This window comes from Amphibalanus amphitrite, unplaced genomic scaffold (genome assembly GCF_019059575.1).
Source record: "Amphibalanus amphitrite isolate SeventyFive unplaced genomic scaffold, NRLGWU_Aamphi_draft 001286F_arrow, whole genome shotgun sequence".
In the NCBI taxonomy this organism is placed as follows: domain Eukaryota; kingdom Metazoa; phylum Arthropoda; class Thecostraca; order Balanomorpha; family Balanidae; genus Amphibalanus; species Amphibalanus amphitrite.
In genome coordinates this window covers 61,641-82,378 of record NW_024882779.1, presented here as the reverse complement: position 1 = coordinate 82,378, position 20,738 = coordinate 61,641, and the positions used below count along the sequence as shown (strand labels likewise).

The 20,738-nt window shown below is 50.8% G+C and overlaps 1 protein-coding gene across 1 annotated transcript in view; it reads left to right on the top strand.

The window, feature by feature from the left end:
* Positions 1 to 20,738, top strand: part of LOC122371871 — a 32,446-nt gene that overhangs the window by 10,306 nt on the left and 1,402 nt on the right. The window contains exons 4-8 of the mRNA XM_043348621.1: positions 14,500 to 14,732; positions 15,780 to 15,990; positions 18,244 to 19,579; positions 19,880 to 19,996; positions 20,437 to 20,705. Of these exons, the coding sequence (XP_043204556.1) occupies positions 14,500 to 14,732; positions 15,780 to 15,990; positions 18,244 to 19,579; positions 19,880 to 19,996; positions 20,437 to 20,705 (2,166 nt within the window). The remainder of the gene's footprint in view (positions 1 to 14,499; positions 14,733 to 15,779; positions 15,991 to 18,243; positions 19,580 to 19,879; positions 19,997 to 20,436; positions 20,706 to 20,738) is intronic.

Sequence of the window (20,738 nt, the reverse complement as noted above, 5' to 3'; positions counted from 1 at the left end):
ACACGCATTGCCGTGACGTCATTGGCCGGACCCCGACACGTTACGGAGATATGGGTGGCATTCGGCATTCGGCAATGGGTGGCATTGAATTTAACTGAGCGGAAACTGAGCTGAGCTGAATTGAGCGGAAACTGAGCTGAGCTGAACGGGAACTAAGTTGAGCTGAGCTTAGCTGAGCGGAAACTGAGCTGCTGAACTGAGCTGAGCGGAAACTGAGCTGAGCGGAAACTTAACTGAGCTGAGCGGAAACTGAGCTGAGCTGAGCGGAAACTGAGCTGAGCGGAAACTGAGCTGAGCTGAGCGGAAACTGAGCTGAGCTGAGATGAGCGGAAACTGAGCTGAGCTGAGCTGAGCGGAAACTGAGCTGAGCTGACCTGAGCGGAAACTGAGCTGAGCTGAGCTGAGCGGAAACTGAGCTGAGCTGAGCTGAGCGTGAGCGGAGCGCAGCCGGTTTGAGCGGAACGTGAGCTGAGCTGAGCCGCGTTAAACTGAGCGGGAGCTGAGCGGGAGCGGATAAGACGGAGTTGAGCTGAGCGAGCTCACTTTTTTCTTGAGCTGTCACAAGTCTGCCCCTAGCGGCAATGTTTTGAACTAACACGCTCGCTATGCTTCGTGAGCTTACGATCATCATTAAATGCATTTTACCGAAATGACGCCTTGCTGTTGGCTTGTCTGGCACTCAGAATGCTGGTGAAAATGTGATGTTATGCATCTTAAAGCACGAAATAGTTCTGTGTTAATGTATATTGCATAGTATTACCCCCGATCCCCGTCCTGGTCTGACGGGATACGTACGAGCGCATGTTTATAGTGCCTGCTATTAGGTGTCACATCAGCACAAGGTATTTCTCTTGCATGTGAATGGTTTCTGCTGATTCGGCATCGATTTAAGAACACCTGCTATTGTGATCCCACTTTGATTTTATCTGAACTTTGGTAGGTCAGATTTTATACCGGACCATTTTGGTTCCGGATGGCATTTGATTTGGCGTGATGAGAACATTATCACGTACAACGGTGGTAAAGTCGTTGATTGATACAGGTTTACTCGCTCCGGTGGGAGGCAGTAGCGGCGGAACACCTTCAATTAAGTGGAGGGGGGTGGGGGACACTGCCGACTTTTGGTCCCATTCTTTCCATGCAACGCCCATAGGGCTAATGTTAAAATGCCCAAATCAGAGGGGGCACGGTGCCCCGGTGCCCTCCCCGTTCCGCCGCCTATGGTGGGAGGGCGGCGTGTGGGACTCAGAAGGAGACTAATGGCTTGTGTTGTGCCTTTGGTAGGACCCTCAGTATCACCGATGCAGGGCCTTCAGAGCCTCCAATTAGGGGCCTTTAGAGGCACTGGTGTGGGGTCCTCACAGACGCCCGTGTGGCCCCTCAGAGGTGCTAGTGTGAATCCCTCATAAGCGCCGGTGAGGGTCCTCACAGAATACAGACGCCGTTGTGGACCCTCAGAGACACTGGTGTGGGTCCGTTACATGTGGGTGTGTGGCCCTTAGAGCTGCTGGTGCGAACCCTTTAAAAGTCGGCAGGGGGCCCTCAACGACCGGGGAGGGGGACCTCAGACCGGCAAGGGGCCCACAGAGGCCGGCGGCATTTTCAGAAGCCCTGTGGGGTCCTTAGATACCGACAAGGTACTCTGAGACGCCAGTGCGGCCCTCAGTCTCTGGTGTAGGGCCCTCAGAGTTGCAGGTAGGTGGTCGTCAGATATGCTTTTGCCGAACCCTCACAGGCGCAGGTGTGGGTACGGGGACCCGCAGTTGCTACCGTACACGAACCCCAAGTCTAATCGTCTGTCCTGTCCAGTAACAACCGATAACATTGATATCGACTGCTGGTCCCTGTACAAGAGCAGCTGAGGTTTCCTGTGAGTACCCTCTGACAGCTTATCGTTGTTCCCTGTGAGGGTGCTGGGACAATTTACTCAGGGACGCTGTACAGTAGCAACTGCGGGTCCCTGTACCTCAGAGCCACCAATATAGGGTTGCATAAATGGTGTGGCACTTGTCAGGAATGGCTATTCCTGCTCAGTGTTGTGTCCCCCCGTTGTGTGGCGCTGGGTGCGCCTCTGCGTGTCTGACTGACCGGTCGGCCGGTCGCCGCCGGCCCGGCGCGCGGCGGAATACAGTTGGATAGCCGAGTCCGAGGCGTTTGGAACGGCGTGTGGTGCGAGCCGGGTGAAGCCGAACCCACGGCTGGAATAGTGAGAGACGCTAACATGGTGGCAGCGTGGGCGTACTCACAGCCATGACGGACACAGTGAGTGTGACCGTGTCGGACTTCCCGTGTTTCGACGGGTCGACATCGGCGGAAGATTTTCTGACCCAGTGCAAGAGACTTGGTGATCTGGGATCACTGACGCCGGTGACTCTTGGCAAGGTGATCGCGGCACGATGCACGGGCAGGGCACTGCAAGTTGTCAACGAGCTGGAGGGCTGCAGTGGAGGACTGACGTTCGAGTCAATTTCGGAGGTTTTGCAGTCCCACTTCTCGTCTACACCAACGGCAGATCAGGCTGCAGTTCTGCTGTCTCGCCTTACCAAAGGCTCTCTCTCTGCTCGAGAATATGGTCAGAGAGTGAAAACTCTCGTGCGTCACGCCTGCCCAGAGTTCTTTTCGGGCGACCAAGTCAAGAAGATATGCGTACCGGCTTACGAGGCGGCGCTATACCGTCATTTCCTGGTGGGTCTCAGTCCTGGTGAGACCGCGTTGCTTTCTCGCATGAAGGCCACGACGTTCGAAGCTGCCATCAGGGAGCTAGTTCGAGAAGAAACTCTTACGGATTACCCGAATGATGGTGACACGTTTTCTGCAGCTCACGTGTCTCGCGAAGACCGGCCCGCAGTGAGGTGGGCGTCTCCTGTTCGCCGGGTCCGGCCGGACGAGCCCGGCTGGAGTGAGCAGGGATCCCCTCCACGTGAGCGGTCCCGTGACAGTCGGGCAGGATACTGGCGCTCGATGGATGAAGAGCACGAGTCTGATGGATGGATGTCGTCCGGCGGCCGCGACGCGTCGCCGCGGTGGCGGTCTGGTGGTGATCGCCCCTGGCGTGGCCGCGGGCGCTCCCCGTCCGGCCGATCGCCGTCCGGGCGCGGCGCGCGGAGACCGAGCCGCGTCCCCGCTGGCAGGAGCCCGTCGCCTGGTGGGAGCCGCGGAGCCGACCGCGGGGAGGAGCGCCCCGGGCTGCGCGGCGGCGGAGCGGATCGGAGCAGCGACTTCGTGGGGGAGCGGCGCGGCGGCCGGGAGGGTCCTGCCCGGGAAGGTGAGCCGTATCGTTCCAGCTCGCCCGCTGGCGAAGCTCGCGTGCCTCGATGTTGGTCCTGTCGCGGCTGGGGACATCTCAAACGGCACTGCCCAAACGGGCAGGTGGCGGACGGGTGGTAAAATCGCTCCCTGTTGTCAGCACCGTCATTAATGGCTTCCAGGTACACGATTGTCTCATTGACTCGGGAAGCCAGATGACTCTTATTGACGCTAGGGTGCTGAACACGATCTCGCCCAACATTGAGCTGAATAAGCCTGTCCGCCTCGTGTCTGTTTCCGGACACAATCTTGATGTGATCGGTACCTGTTCCTTGAACATTCAGATGAGTGGTACTCCGACCTGTGTGTGGAGCTGTTGTGTTGTTAATGATTTGTCTCACGATTTAATTTTGGGTTTTGATTTTTTGCAGGCGCATCACGTTATTGTAGACTGTTCTCCCTCTGACGCGCCTCGTAGGATTAAGCTTAGAATTAGCAAGCCTGTGTCAGTGCCGGCGCAAACTGCCATGTGTATGAACATCAAAATCGACCAAAAGCTTTTGAATGACCGCGAGTATTTGATGATTGGGCAATGCTCGGACAATCTGGAGATACACGACTCACTTATTCAGCCATTTAGTGACCGAGAGATTCCGGTTTACGTTAGAAATAGAACAGATAAGCTAGTTACGCTACACAGGCGAAGTGTCATTGGTTTTGTTGAGTTGCTCGAAGGAGGGATTGATTTTTGTGATGAGTCTGACATCGCCGAGTCAGGTCCGGCGATGGAAAGTAACGCTGTCTCGGGTGACGACGGCCAGTTTTTGGGTGAAAGCACCGATGAAGTTCTGTCACGCTTCGAGATCGGGGACCAGGTCACGGGGAGGGAACGCGACGAGCTGGCGGCGCTCCTCAAGTCGCATTCAGGTGTCTTTTCAAGGAATTATGCAGACATTGGTAGTTATCGTGGTGAGGAAGTAGATTTAGAATTGCAGCCTGGTGCCCAACCACAATTTGTGAGGCCGTATCCCATTCCCTGGGCGCGAGAGAGCCAGCTGCGATCTCAGTTGGACGATTTGCAACGTTGTGGGGTAATTGAGCAGGGACCGCCGTCTGATTGGAACTCCCCAATCTTGCTCATTCCCAAGGCTGGGAACCCCTCAGAGTACCGTATTGTGCAGGACATGAGGCGTATTAACAAGTGCTTGTTGCCGAAAAAGTTTGTTTTTCCGAACATAGACGATTTTCTTTTTTCGTTGCACGGATGGAAGGTGGCTAGTTCACTTGACATCAAACACGCGTTTTGGAATTTGCGCCTTACCGAAGCATCCAGTCGTATTTGTGCCTTCCATACGCTTGGCAAAACTTTCTATCCCCAGAGAATGCCCATGGGTTGCATGCAATCCTCCTATTTTCTGCACATGGCGATGCACAAGATTCTGGGGGATATACCAGGCGTACATGTATATGCTGATGATGTGCTCCTGACGAGCGCCAGCATGGACGAGCACTATAAATTGCTGAGTACAGTTCTGGGTAGACTACAATCGGCCGGTTTGAAGTTGTCTCCCGGTAAATGCAGCATTGGAGTCACGCGGTTGAATTATCTAGGACACGAAATCACACCTGATGGGATCACGATCGCTCCCGACCGCATTCAGTGCATTCGAGATCTGAAAACGCCGAGGACCGTAAAGGAAGTGAAGAGGCTGTACGGATTTTTTTCCTGGTTCCGTAAATTCATTCCGTCATTTTCGACTCTAGCTGCGCCCCTGGTTGACCTTTCGAATTCGCCCAAGTTCTACTGGAGCACTGAACTGGACGAGACATTCCAGGCGCTCCGTGAGGCGTTGATGACGGGACCAGTTTTGGCATATCCCAGACAGGGGGATCGATTTGTTTTGTACACTGACAGCAGCCTCTCTGGGTCAGGCCAGGTGTTGTGTCAGATCCAGGATGGCGCGGAAAGGGTGATCGCCTACGGCGGCAGCAAATATAACCGAGCTCAGAGAAAATGGACGATTTTTGAGCTTGAAGTCTATAGTTTTATTCAGGGCCTCAGACGATTTTACAAGTATCTCGCGGGAGATGAGTTCACATGGTGCTGCGACTGCAAGAGCGCCCTTCAGATCCTGTCCAACCGTGACGAGTTAAATCCTCGTATCGCGCGCTGGAGGTCCTTCGCAGGTCAGTTTCAGTTTGTAGTGGAGCACCGCCGGGCTGTAGAAATGCAGCATGTTGACTTTTTGTCGCGGGTACACGAGGGCACGGTTGATGACGGTGCGGTTCGAGCGGCGGTTGAGCTCGCCGCGGGTGGGCGGCTGTCCGGTGACGGTCCCGTAACCGTCGCCGAGCCGGCTGCTGCTGCCCCGCGTGACGGTCAGGTGACGGGGATGCAGCGATCGGAGGGTGCCGGCGTGCCGCCGGTGGCACGTGACCATGACACGCGCGGCAGTGTCGCGATGCCGGCACGAGCTCGCGGTGTGGCGGCTCGCGCGCCGCTTGAGCATGTGACTGGCGAACGTGTTCCGGATGCGTCAACTTCCGGTTCCCATGACGTAACCGCTGGCGACTCGGTAGCAGAGGCCGACCGTGGCAGTCACGGAATCGAGCAAGCCTCGGATGGGACGGTTCCCGGTTCCCATGACGTAACCGCGGGCGACTCGGTGGCAGAGGCCGACCGTGGCAGTCACAGAGCCGATCAGAACGTTGCAGTGAATGCAGTCACTGCAGATTGTCTTATTGACTGCAACATTGAGCCGGCTGCTCTGATATGGCATCAAAAGCATGACAAACACTGCCGGGCTTTGGTTTTTCGGTTAAGAACAGGGAAATGGCCACAGTACTGTCCTCCTGCTCTGAAGCGGGAAAAGATAGACAATTTTGCATTGTTACATGGCATTTTGTACCGCAAGGCCTCTGATGGCTCTTTTCAGATTGTTTGGCCGACTTCTAAACGCTTCGAAATACTGTATCGGCATCATGATACTTCTACCGGGGCGCACTGCGGAGCCGATAAGTTATATGAAATTTTGACGAGAAACATCTGGTACCTCGGCCTGAGAAGGGATTGTCAAAATTATGTAGCGAGCTGCGCGCTTTGCGGTGCGAAAAAGGACGACAGGGGACCACCGCGCCCTCCTCTGTTACCGCAGGATCCGACCAGTCCGGGTGAAGTGCTGGTGATAGACGTGGTCCATATGCCTCAGAGTCGCCTGTCAGGCAAGACACTAGTTTTGACGTGCATCGATAAGTTTACTGGCTTTCTTACGTATTACCCATTAGGATCCGGAACCGCCGATGATATTACGGATGCTCTGTCCACTCATTTTTTGACATTCGGTCCTCCCCAGCGTATCGAAACGGATGCTGGTGCGAATATGAAAAGCGAGAAGGTGGCAGAATTGTGCAGGTTTTGGGGTGTAGGTAGGAGACACGCTACTGGGTCGCACCACGAGGCTATCGGGAAATTGGAAAGGCGTCACAGAGATATAAAGCGTAGGGTTCGAACTTTATCGGCAACTTATGGTTCTGACTGGGAAGCACATTTACCAGCTGTGGTTTTTTCTTTGAATAATGAAGTGTCGTCGTCTCATGGATTTTCCCCATATTTCTTGTATTTTATGCGACATGTGAATTCTCCTGTTTCTCAGCTTATCTCTGCGCATGTTCCCAAATATTCGGAGGATTACATTCACGAGAAAATGCGTATGGTGGCTGGCACGCTCAGAGCGGCCCATGAAACCTTACGTGACAGCCAACGTGCCCAGAAGCGGGCGTATGATTTGAGGCATAGGGTAAGGGAGCCCACGTATCAACCAGGTGACCAAGTCCGGATACGGAACTTTGATGAGCGTAAGGGCATTCCCCGTAAAATGTGCAACCCATGGTCACCTGTGCACGTTGTGGTGGACTTGGTAGGAAGGCGTCATGTTGACTGTTTAGATCCGCGAACGGGAAGGACGCGGCGAACACATGTGATGTACTTGAAACCTGTCATTAGCCGTGATGTGTATTAGTCATAAGTGTTTGTGGCGCATTTGCGGTCGCGAGGGTGCACGGGAGGGGGAAATGTCAGGAATGGCTATTCCTGCTCAGTGTTGTGTCCCCCCGTTGTGTGGCGCTGGGTGCGCCTCTGCGTGTCTGACTGACCGGTCGGCCGGTCGCCGCCGGCCCGGCGCGCGGCGGAATACAGTTGGATAGCCGAGTCCGAGGCGTTTGGAACGGCGTGTGGTGCGAGCCGGGTGAAGCCGAACCCACGGCTGGAATAGTGAGAGACGCTAACAGCACTGGCTTGGGGGACCCTCAGTGGTGTCCTTATGGGCCCTTAGAACCACTGGTGTGGGTCTCTCAGAGGTGCTGGTTGTGAACCCTCAGAGGCCCTGCTGAGGGCCCTCACGGTCTCCGTTATGGGATCCACAGAAGCCGGCGTAGACCCTGACGGAGATCTTAGTGTGGCTACTTAGGGGCTCATGAGGTGCTCTTACGAGACCTGTGAGGTCTTTCTCAGCTGAAATATAGTCAGCGTGGACCCTCAGAGGTCAGTTGGTACCGCAGGGGTCTTTATGGCCGGGTGGGCTCTCAGAAGCACCAGTGAGGGCCCTCAGTCTCACAGTCGTCGTAATGGGGCCGTCAGAGACATTGGTGTGAGGCCATTACTGATTACAGGTTGGCGTAAGGCCCTAGATATGGCCCCTCTTGGGCCGGCAAGGACTCTCAGAGGCACGCTAGCGGCCATAAGAGGCCGGTAAAGGGCCCTCAGAGGCCGCCAGTAGCCTTCAGAAGCCGGCGTGTAACCCTCATGGACAATTTAGTGAGGCTTCTTTAGACTCACGAGGTGCTGCTACGAGCCCTATTCTTTCTGAATCGAAATATGGCCAGCATAGACCCTGAGCGGTAAACTGGTGCCACAGAGCCCCTCCGACCCGAGGGGTCCTCTGAATGCGATAGGGGGGGGGACTAGATGGCACGTGCCTCCTGGGACCCCCTGACTACGCTACTATTTCATATGCGTCATGTCAGGTATTTTGGGCTTGCACCCCAACTTGAAGAATGTTCCTGGGCCCCTGTGACAATATATTGTATTCATTATAGGTATTCGTCATTAGCTTGCACTCTCTGCAATCTGCCCATACTATTATTTGTCCCTAGACGCGCTTACAGAGAGCAGGGATAAGCCCATACAGTCAACGGCCTGTTAGTTTCGCAAACAGCCGCCAGGGGCGCTAGGGTCGCCTATGTTGTGAGATAGGGCAAACTTCTCTCGCTCGGCGCCGCCTGGGGGTTAAAATTTGCGGGAAATTAACAATGCCACGCCCTTTCCACATGAGTGGAGCACAATAAAATCGATGGAGCGCCTTGCATTGCGATTAGTGACACACCCTAACCTACGCCTTTGACGAACTGTGCCGACCCCAAGCAGATCTGGTCAATCGTTGGTCGTTTGTATACGCATTCTCCTGCACCGTGCTAGTATTGTCTTATACCTTTTCAGTGCTCGCTGTCCTGCGCCTTGCAATCAACAAAATGCTGCGGCACCAGGACTCACAGTCTTGTCTCTGATATGGTTTTCTTCACCCGCGCCCCGTAGGGGGGGGGGCCGAAACGGCCCCCCCTGTCCTTTTCGGTCGATATCTCCTAAACGGCTGGAGATATCGCCACCAAACTTTCAGGACCCCTCCGGGCATCAATTTTACACATTGTGACCAAAAATTTTTCCAGAGGCTATGATAGGTTGGCCACAAATGACGTCAGAGTGACGTCATGTTCTGTCATTTTCGACCGAAAAAAGACCTTCGCGAGAAGACCTGTCAGGACTACAGCTTTGAAGATACAGAAAAATGATCTAGACATAAAAGGTGTAAAATTGACAGGGCTACAAAACTGCTATCTCGAATTTTTGAAATTTTTGAGTTTTGACCCCAAAAAATCAAAAAAGCATTTTTTGGGATATATTCGCCGAAAAATCCAAAAAGTTTTTTGAGTTTCGAAAAAACCGGAATATATGTGATAGTGCCTACCGTCTTCTATCTACATACCAAATTTCAGATCGATACCTCGTTTTTTGGCCAAGTTATAGCGAAAAAACTGTTCAAAAATGATGACGTCAAATTTTCAAACTCAATTTTTGGCAATTCTAGAACTCGTAGAGCAAAACGAAGACCACCATTAGACTCCCCGTGACGAGCTGCATCGAATCGATAACCATTTTATGCAAAAATATCAACTTTGAAATTTGACCTAATTTGACCTGACCTTGACCTGACCTTCACAAAAACGTGACCTAGGCTGGCCCCAAAGGCTGCCTAACCCACATAATCGCATTTGTCATGTAAAATGGACCATAAAACATGTATCACACGACACATTCATATTGTGACCCCCGGTGACCTGACCTCGCTGTGACCTGACCTGGTATCAGTGACCTCAGATAGCAAAGTATGTGTTTGACGAACAATATACCATCGATGGTTTTCAATAAATTACCAATTTACTCGCTTTCACAGCACATTTCTTGAATTGCCTGTGAACGGTGAAAATCTGACCTTTGACCTGACCTGTGACGTCATCGGTTTGACCTAGGTCAATGAAATTTGGTCACAAGGTAGTTCCCGGGTGGGGCTATCGAACGCCGTTTGAATTTTGAAAATCGGCCGGTAACTTTCCGAGATCTTAGGGGGGGGGGCCGAAACGGCCTCCCCCCTACGGGTGGTAGGGTCCGCCGGTAGCCCTACGGGGCGCGGGTTAAGTGAAGGAAATTGCGGTCAATAACGCTGTAGGAACAAAAGGGAATCTTCATTTAGGAACAAAAGGGAATCTTCATTAAAGGGCAAGCTGAATAGTTGTCAAGTTCTGGTGTTAAGGGTACCGGGTGGTAGGTACAGAGTAGACAGACACTTAAGTCAGCAAAAAGTGGGGGGGGGGGTAGTTAACATTGCTGCCCCCCCCCCCCCCCACCTCCGAAAGTGGGGGGCCATGGCCCCCCGGCCCCCCTGTTCCTACCCCTATGTGACCCTATCTAACGGCGCCGGAGGTAGAGTACTGTCGCGGCCGCTTCCAAATAATATGGGCGTCTTCCAAGGATCTGCCCTGGGACCGTTACTCTTCACCATATTTTCGAACAACCTCTCGCTATACGCAGGTGACGCCACCGTTTTCCAATATGCGGACGACACCCAGGTTCTAGTGAGCGGCCGTGCCGACCACCTCAGATCGCTTATCTCTCGCATGGAAGCTTCACTCGCATCAATCAGTAACTGGTTCTGTCTTCACGCCCTCAAGCTAAGCACAAACAAAACACAACTCATGGTTTTTGGCAGCAGACAAAATTTACGGAAAGTACCCGACTTCAGCGTCTCTCTTCGTGACTCTGTGTTGCAGCCATGCGAGCAGGTGGGGAATCTGGGTGTTGTCTTTGACAGCACCCTGTCCTGGGAAGCCCATTTGTCCGAGCTTAGTCGTCGGTGTACTGGCTTGTTGATCGGACTGTCTCACGCACGAAATTGTCTCCCTGACGGTGTCAGTTCTCGTTACATCTCTGGTCATATCACGAATCAACTACTGACTCACTGTGTACGGTAACGGGACTCAGAAAATTTTTGACCGACTCCAGAAAATTTTGAACTTTGCCGCTAGAGTGATCTTCGGACGGCGTAAGTTTGACCACGTCTCGGACCTGCGCGACAGACTTGGCTGGCTATCACCAAAATCCATGTCAGATTACCTGACACTCACGATCGCGCAAAAGGTCATTAACCCGCGCCCCGCTGGGCTATTCAGCCATACGCGCCCTGCTGGGGGGGGGGGGGGGCAGATTCTGCCCCCCCTGTCTAACTTCCGAACCGATGGTCGTAGAAAGACGGGGAAAACGGCAATCGAAAGCTCTCAACAAGGCGGATCTTAAGAGCCCAAATTTTTTTGCTTAAGTAGGTCAGAGGTCAGGTCAAGGTCAGGTCAAGGGTACAAAATGCAAGTTTCTACAGTATCGGCCTTGCACCGTAGTTGCCGAAGAATGGACTGAGACTGATTGCCCAAAACGTGTTCTTAGACTACCAAGACAATATTCGTTGCACACAATGTCATTCAAAGGTCAAGGTCAAGGTCAGGTCAGGTCAGGTCAGGTCACCAAAAACAAAATATAGAAAAGGGCATTTGCGACACATGTTTTATGGGTCATTTTACTCATGGAATTCAATAGGCACACTCAATAAGTGATATGGACCACCTCTGGATGAATTTCAGGTCGAGGTCAGGTCAAGGTCAGGTCAAGTGGGGTCAAATTTTGAAGTTGGTTGTTAAGGCCTAAAAAGGTGTCTATCCGATGCAGTTTTTCACGGCGAATCGAATGGTGCTATTTTTATTTCCGTGCGAGGTCTAGAACTTCCAAAAAATCATTTTTCAAAATTTTTGTGTGTCGTGACGTCATAAAATTTTGAATAACTCCCACATTTTTGAACCGATTCTTCTAAAAATTGGTATGTAGGTACACATAGACCACTTCTTTGACATATATTCCGGTTTTTTCGATAAACTCAAAATTTTGGATTTTATAAATATTTTCCCAAAAAAGTCAGTTTTTTGGAAAAATTTTGGCCAAAATCCAAAATTTTCAAAAAACCGAGATAGCCATTTGATAGACAAAGTAGAATCACGTATAACCTTTTTTGTTACGTCTTGATTCCTTTAAAAATGAAGAAGTTAGCGGCGTTTGAAATTTTGCCGTTTTTTAGGCGAAAATGGCGAACATGACGTCACTAAAACGTCAATTTCTCAAAAATTTTCCGACGGATTTCGCTCAAATTTTCAGGGAACGTGTCAAATTGATGTATGATAAGGTACTGAAAGTTTGACGTCGCTGGCGTAACGCGTTTAGAAGTTATTGGCGAAAAACGGGAGGGGGGGCAGATTCTGCCCCCCCCAGCGGGGCGCGGGTTAAGCATGAAGAGCCCGAGAACCTTGCTGCACTGTTCGTCCCCAATCAAAATTTTCGAGACAGGCACACACGGCAGGATCGTCTCCTTCATCTTCCCCGACCGAGGCTTGAAACCGGAAAACGGCGTTTTGAGTACCGCGCCGCGGCGCTGTTAAATAGCCTTCCACCCCAGGTAGTGCAGCTGCCACCTGCCAGCTTCGCCCGGTCTGCCAGGGCCGCGCTGATTAACAAATCCCCGCTACGCCGCTGACGAGTCTGTTTAGTAGTAGACAAGGCATGCCGCCAATAGGTGGACGATCTGTTTGTGCTTATGTATATATATTGTTTGTCTTATGTACAGTCTGTCTTAAAAGTACCGCGCAAAGTGACGGTGGATCCATCAAGCCTGACTGAGGAAGAGGCTGCTATAATTTGAAAGTCACCGAACCAATTGACCTAGGGAATGGACGAGGATGTGAATTGCTTCAGTGACTCAAATTTAGTAGGCCCTTCCTCGGTCAGGCATGATGGATCCACCGTCACTTTGCGCGGTACTTTTAAGACAGACTGTACATATGTAGATGATTATTGTCGCGACCCCCATCGATGGATGACTGTCGTCTAGTGCTGAGTGTTCTTCCCCCTGCCCGCATGATTGTTACCCATTATACTCGGATCTAAGCCGTAATCGCCACGCCATATGTGGAAGGCTTTTGGTGTCAATACATACATACATACATACAATCGTCACCAAACTTTTAGTACCCTCCCGTGAATAGATTTTGCACATTGTGACTGTTAAATACTGAGAGGTCCAAGCTGCACTGTATTGTCGTCACGACACCAGCCCGTGTGGGCACCGGGCACAGACTGACACACCCAGCCGCGCGGCCGCCGGACGCCGGCCGCCAGGTCACGCCATCAGCGCCTCAGGCTATCTAGCCCAGCTGGCCGGCACGGCACAGCCAATCCCAGCCACAACAGTGACTAAAAATTTTCAAAAGGCTATGATAAAAAGTTGGCAGGTAATGACGTCAGAGTTACGTCATTTCTGCCATTTTCGACCCATAAAAAGTTTTGCGGGAAGAGCTGTGAGGCCTACAGCTTTAGAGATACAGAAAACTGTTTCATATAAAAGGTGTAGAATCAACAGGGCTACAAACCTGCTATCTCAGATTTTTGAAATTTTTGGATTTCGACCCCCAAAAATAAACATAGATTTTTTAATGTAATAGCCGAAAAATCCAAAGATTTTTTTGAATTTCGGAAAACGGAATATATGTGATAGTGCCTACCACATTCTATCCACATACCAAATTTGAGATCGAAACCTCTTTTTTGGCAAATAGACCTCGTAGCGCAAAACAAAGACCACCATTAGACTCCCCGTGACGAGCTGCATCAACTCAATACCCATTTAAAGGGACTATCCCACCTTTAACATGGGGTTTAAGTTGAGATAGCCAAGTTTGCGGCGAGGTTCAGAAACCACTATCTATCTAGGTTGCAACCCCCGCGGCCTCTTGGTGTTGAAGAAATTCGTTCCCTTCATTTGAAAATGGGCCTTGTACAAGGCCCTATCTTCAACATGGAGCGACCGTTAGTGTGACGTCACCTCGTTTAGTCATTCTGATTTAAATGTGTTTGTTCGTTGAAAAATCGCTTAAAACTTGGTCCGAACTTTGTTGTGGTGCCTACAGAGTAAAAAGAATCAGCTTTATGACAGTAATGTGACCTGGGGAAGGAGGTAATTTTGGGCTGTGACGTCACATATTTGAAAGTTTGTGTTTGGAATATGGGAAGCCTAAGATGTTTAATGAAAAATAAATGCCAGAACCGTGTTCCTGGTCATCCAATCTATAAAGTCGGGCACAATTTAACTGGTTTTAACAACATTTTAGAAGGTGGGATAGTCCCTTTAATGCAAAACTATCAGCTTTGAAATTTGACCTTTTTTTGACTGACCTTGACCTGACCTCCACCAGAAAGTGACTTAAGTGACTTACACCGTACCTGATGGTGTTTTAACCATCACCATTGAGTTGGAAGTGAAAAATTGGCCATAAAACATGCATCGCACAACCTTGGTAAAGCTGGGTTCATGTGCTGACCCTTTGGTGACCTGACCTGTGACCTGACCTGGTAGTTCAGTGACCTCTAATAGCAACATATCTACTAGGCAGCTGACGCCCTGCTATCGAACGCCGTTTGAATTTTAAAAATTCGTCCAGTGGTTTCAGAGATACGGGAGGGGGCAAAAAATGTCCCCCCCCCCACCGCGCGGAAGGTGGCCGGAAGGCCCACCGCCTGCCGGGATATAGGACATGTTTGTATTTCCACAGGTACTTCGGCGACTGGAGATACCACACATCGTCTGCTTGAATGATGCCACCGCCGAGTTCACTGCGCTGGCCCGAAAACTGGACTGTCCAATCATGGGAATTCAGAATAAGTACCTGACCCAGAACATAGTCGCTGTCAAGGTACCCCGGAAAAGGGCCACGCTGCAGCTTCGCCACCCGCCGCCGGGACAGAAGGGGTTCTACATGCCCTGTGAGGTGTTCCATCCGGAAAGGTGATGCAACTGCTGAAAAAGGCGGCTGATATTACTCAAATGATGATCGTAAATAAACCCTAAGCGTAGCTTACTTCAAGTAACTCATGTTATGGCAGGAGTTTCACAATCGAGGCAGCGAATGGCAATGACTGACCTGACCTCCGATTGCCCTTACAAGAAGTGCGAAGTCTACTTGCAGAAGTGTGTGGAGACGAGATCCTTTTCAATTATTTGACGTTTTGTCATACTGAAAAAGACATGACACTGGTTAAGACTCACCTGGTCAACTCACCTTGTTGGGTTTCCATTTCCGTTCTGAGCCAAAAACATGGTTAGGAAATCGAGAAGGATATTAAGGAACCCACATCAAAAGACGCGCCAGCCCAGATATAAACACAGCTCACATGATTGATAATTACAATGCATATTATGGCTGGAATTTGGCTTATTCAATGAGCACGAACATATTATGATATTATCGACAGCGCAACATATTTATCATTGGTAGCTCTGCAACGCGCGTATGTCTAGAAAAGTGTACAACCGTCAGTCAGTGAATTCGTAGAGGGCCTCGCCCAGCGCCTTCTCCAGTAACTTCTTGAAGCTAGCTAAGTTAGTTGTGGTCACAACATGCTGTGGCAAAGCATTCCACGCAGCTATGCATCTCACATTGAAGAAGTGTCTCCTTACATCGGTGTGAGACGTCGGAATGAAAATATTATTGCAATGACCTCGCGTGCTGCCGTGTTATAGGACGTTCAAACAGGTCAGATACATCTAGATGACTCCTGCCATTAAACAACTTTCAGCACTGAATAAGATCTGCCCTCAGCAGTCTGCCCTTGACTGAGAAAAGCTGCAAGCTACGTAGTCTACCGGCATAGTCAAGTGTCTCAACTGAGACGATTTGATTGACGATTGACCGATCACCGAGACGACTTGAAGGCATGATACATGATACTGCTTCTCTTAGGTTGCAATCCTTAAGCGATAGAAACGCTCGGCCAAATCAAGTACGCATATACCTTAAAATATTATTCAACCTTGATCCGGTCGATTCGACAGGTTCCTGAAGAAGTTCGACATCTCCGTCGAGATGCTGCCTCTCGTGTCGACGATCCCGGGCACCGGTCCACATCCGCCAGCCCTGTTCGACGCGTTCTTCGAGAAGCTTGAGGAGCAGTACCACTCTGTGGAGCAGAAGCAATTCCGACGACTGGACCTGCTGATGCGGTGGCTCTCCGACCAGGATTCCATTGAAACTGCCCTGAAAGAGGTTTGTCCTTCTGGTATTGCTTTATTCCTTGCGGTATATTCCGGTAGATTGCTTGCCTTTAAAGGTAGACTGCCACCTTTTTTCCACAAAACGGTTTTCACTAGAGCTGAGCCACCTATGTCCCAGACTGAAGTCGGTTTTCCGAACTTCGAACCCGTTTGCGAGAAATCGGAGACCAAAGTTCAGTTTGATGCCATTTTTTTAGTCCAAGAAAACCGACATCTCTACTGTTTATCGATAACTTTGAAACATGAATTTTCTTATCTTTTGGTAAATATATGTCAAAACTTTGATTGTTTCGAGATCAGAGAAGAATTTTGGAGTGTCAAAATAAAAGTTAAACCTATATATTCAGTAGTTCATTTTTTCCAAAAAAGTGTGGGAAATGGGGTTTAACATGGGCCATGGACCCATTCCAAATGAGCCATGATTTTTAAATGTTTTACGAACTTAAATGTAAAATAAATTAAACATGGCCAATTTCTTATGAAATCATATATTAGTAAATCATAAAATACCTTACTTTTTCAAATAAAAAGTAATAATCTTATGACCTTGAAGTCTAGTGATGTGTAAACATTGTCGTTAGACATTAACCGATTGATAATTGTATGATAATCGACATTTTTTTCGCGATTCACGTGATGATACTTTGTCAGGTGAATTCTAAAATTTTGTTTTGTCCAGGGAATAAATCATAGGCCGATCTGAGAAAACTTTTTGAAGGTGGCAGTCTTCCTTTAACATCGCCGGCCGAGTGGGGAAGGGGGTGACGCACTCCCTTATAGTTTATTTTTCGCAATAACTCCGAACTCGCCGGCGATAGAAAGCTGAAACTTGGCATACCTGACCTTTGAACCAAGTCACATTTTGAGACACCAACTATATTTTCAGGTCAGGTCATGTCACTGACCTATAACGTCATAAGTGAACTTCGATCCTAGTCAGATATTGCAATTTTGCAACGCCCTCAGTACCAGAGGATCTTATACAAAGAGATAAAACTTACAGGATACAGTATCCCCTAGAAGTCCCAAACTTGTAGGTATATCTCGATTTTTTCCCCTGAAGGTCACATGAGGTGAGGTCTGTCACGTAACCTCCCTATAAGGGGGACTTGGGGTAATCCCGCTACTTGGGAAACCCCACCATACCCCATATTGGTGAGATTATGAGTTTAAACAATGCAATTAGCGTGATTTTTAGTCACCGTACTACGCACGACTCGGGAGGCGGAAGGGATGCGACACTTGCGGATACATGCAAAATAATGATTTTACAGAAGTTATCGGGTAAAACCGTCATGCTAAGACGGGTACTCATCTGCCTTGCTTGAAAGTAGGATTAATAACTGTCTTTGAGGAAAAAAAAACAAATATTCCACCAGCTAGCTGCACAATTTAGTACGATTATTTGTGAAATTGTACATAATGAAGCAAGAGCATTCAATGGCGGGCTTACCGCCACCTTTTTATGACTAGTAAAATGCAAGATATTCTTTTTTTAGAACAAAATCAAATTATATTTTGGAATGACGGAACCATTCATCAACTTTTGCATTGTTGACTTTGCAGACAACATTACCTCCTTTGACCAGGTTCGTGACCTGGGGTACACTAAGCTGACTTTGAACCGAGGTCAACATCTGAGCTTGACCTCTGCACCCAAACAGAAAATAAACCATTTGACCTGTCTGAGAAAGACGAACACGATTATGGTAGTATCGCAGCTCTTTTTTGCGAAGTTATTTATGAGTAACTAGTAAGTGATCTCGCGCCTTTGGTCACTTGTCCTGATCTCACAGGTTAGCAGTTGACCTGAGACCTTAAAATGGGGTGCCAGTCAGTACTCTTGGTAGCGGTGGACATGCTCGTTTTTCTGCGACATTCTAGCTCCGTCAGGTGCGAAATAGCGAGGGGGTCGCAGCCGGCTCCCTCCACCCCCCCCCCCGATCGGCTGGGGCCTATGTAGAAACCAATAGGTCCAGCGAGGCTTTTAATGGCAAGTGAATCATTAAGCAACTGAATACATCATATTTAATTAGTCACCTCGTCAGAAAACATTAAATGTCACTCGCTGGTGAATCGCCCGTGAACACATTGTGCTTATATTTTTAAGGGATGATATGACATGGAATTTAATTTGCCTATCTTGTGTATGCCATCTGCTAGGCTTATGTCTCGGAGAGTGGCACAACATCAGACCAAAAGAAGTTATAAGGGAGCGATTGCTGACAGTATGGATTTCTTTCAGGTGCTCTGCAGCTGCCAAATTTCCGAGCAGAAAAAGTGGGACATCGAAGACCAAATTCACCGAATCGTCAGCTGCCAAGAAAAAAGCAGTCTCGAGTTTCTCAGGGACGCCAGGACCATGATGCTGCCCAAAGGGATGGTGCTGTGCGACATAGCTGCTCCCGTGGCTCCTTCGGTCCTACCTGGCTACACTCCAAGTTCAGCCCCCACTGACCCCACTCCAGTCCCCACTGGCCCCACTTCAGCCCCCACTGACCCCACTCCAGCCCCCACTGACCCCACTCCAGCCCCCATTGGCCCCACTCCAGCCCCCACTGACCCCACTCCAGTCCCCTCCGACTTCAGCTCCACTCCAGCCCCCACTGTCCCCACTGGCCCCACTTCAGCCCTCACTGACCCCACTCCAGCCCCCACTGACCACACTCCAGTCCTCTCCGAGTTCAGCTCCACTCCAGCCCCCACTGACCCCACTCCAGCCCCCACTGATCCCACTCAAGCCCCCACTGACCCCAATCAAGCCCCTTCTATCCGACCCATCCCTGACCACAGACCACCACTGTATGACCCCACTCCACCCGCAGCCAAAACCCGTCCCGCCTGGGTCAAATTTCCACATCCGCCGGCACTGCGACAAGCGGCAGCTAGCGGTACCGTGCGCACCAGCTGTCTCAGAGCCGTGTACAATGTGCCAATACCAGTGTCACCGTCGGTGGAAGATCACGGCCTTCCTTTTAGCCGCATGGCAGCTGTGCCGCTGCAGGCGAGACTCTCGGCGCTGCTGGGAGCTCCGACCCAGCCGCTGGTGCTGCTTGGCGTCCATAGGGGCGAGGATCACCAGATGCTGGCCAGCTGCACGTGGCGCGCGCCACTGCTGGAGCGCGTTCTGCTGGAAGGCGAGCAGAGCCGACTGCGAGCGGCGCTCAGCACGCTACAGCTGCGGCCGAACACGCTGGACGCGCTGCCAGAGCTGCTGCGGCTGCCGGCCGCCGCGCTGGTCGAGTGGCGGCGAGTCACGAACCCCCGCAGCGGGCGAGGTCAGGTGCGCGCCGTGCTGCTGACCCTGCTGGCGATGACGCCGGCCGACACGCCGCCCTCGGCGCTGGGCCTGAGCGCTTCAGCGGCCACCGAGTGGCGAGCCCGAGCCTGGCCATGGCGCTTTGCACAGCCTTCGCAAGGCCGGATCGACTGGAAAGCGATGCACCTTCAGAACGAGCTGCAGGACGTGTACAAAACGGTGCTGAGCGTGAACGAGGTGCTTGGCCAGCCCCTGCAGCAGCTGGATGTGGTCGATACGATCCACGTGCCGATGACGATGCTATTCGGCTTTGCCAGCTACGGTAAGTGATTCTTTGACCTATTGTTTCTATCTATTGTTCTCTGCCTTACTGTAACGAATCTCTGCCTCGTGTAATTGTGCCATTTGCCCTTTTTTGCCTGTGCTTATGCTCTTTTTTATTGCGTTTATGATCACTTTATCCTGTTTCTGTTACTGGCAGCTGAGACGCGCATATGCCCCTTATTGACCAGCGCATGTGTGTTGTATCGGGTTTTGTATCATTCGAAGCCGCAAGTATACCCCAGAGCCATTGCGTTTGAATCACAATCGCAGCAGTGAAATAATGCCATTTTCTCCGCAGGCTACGACCCCGAACCTGAAGAAGAGGTGATGAGCCTGGTCGACGCGGTGGCAGACACTGTCGAGGAGGAGGTCTGCTGGTGGCTGGACAACGGACGACAGGACAGCGGCAGTGCAGGTGGCGTATCACCCGATCTGGCTCACTGGAGGACGAGATCGTGGCACGTCCTGCGGGGGTTCCGTTGGTTGATTTACAATTCAGCTTTTGAGCTGAGTGTGGATGTGGGGTCAGGGTTCATTGTGAATACGGTAAGAAGTGGAGAAGTTGACATCCACGGCTTGTTTTCTAATAGTTGTCAATTGTCATTGTCATAATGTTTTCTCGAGGAGTTCATCGCCCTTAAAATCACAAATACCTTGAACAAACTAGCTGCCGTTTCCAGCTTAGAAACCTGTACACCAGATTCTTAAACCAAAGTACTAGGATCCCAGAGCATGTGTCATGGTTTTGGACTAGGAGTAGTTTGAATGTCAATTCAACTTGAGCTGAACTTTTCCAGTGCTCCCATTTCACAAGTTGTCCTTCCACAACTTCTTACGACTGCGCCTCTTTCGCAGGTGTTCCTGCTTGGACGCCCCCACACAGTCGCCAAGGTCCCTCCAGCTCGGAGCACCCGGATCTGGGGGCAGTCAGAGAGCTCACCGGCCTCATCAACAAGCTGACCGGTGAGAACGCGCCGTGCCTGCTGGAGAAGATGCGCCACGTGTCGGTACAAACCGAGTACGGACTGTACGCGCTCGTGGATGTTGTCTTCCGAGCTGTGCTGAAGATGCCGCGACTGATCGACATTTGCGCTGACGCATGCGCAGTGCTTGACAAACTCCAGGTACGTTGTGGCATCCTTGGCTATTGACATGTA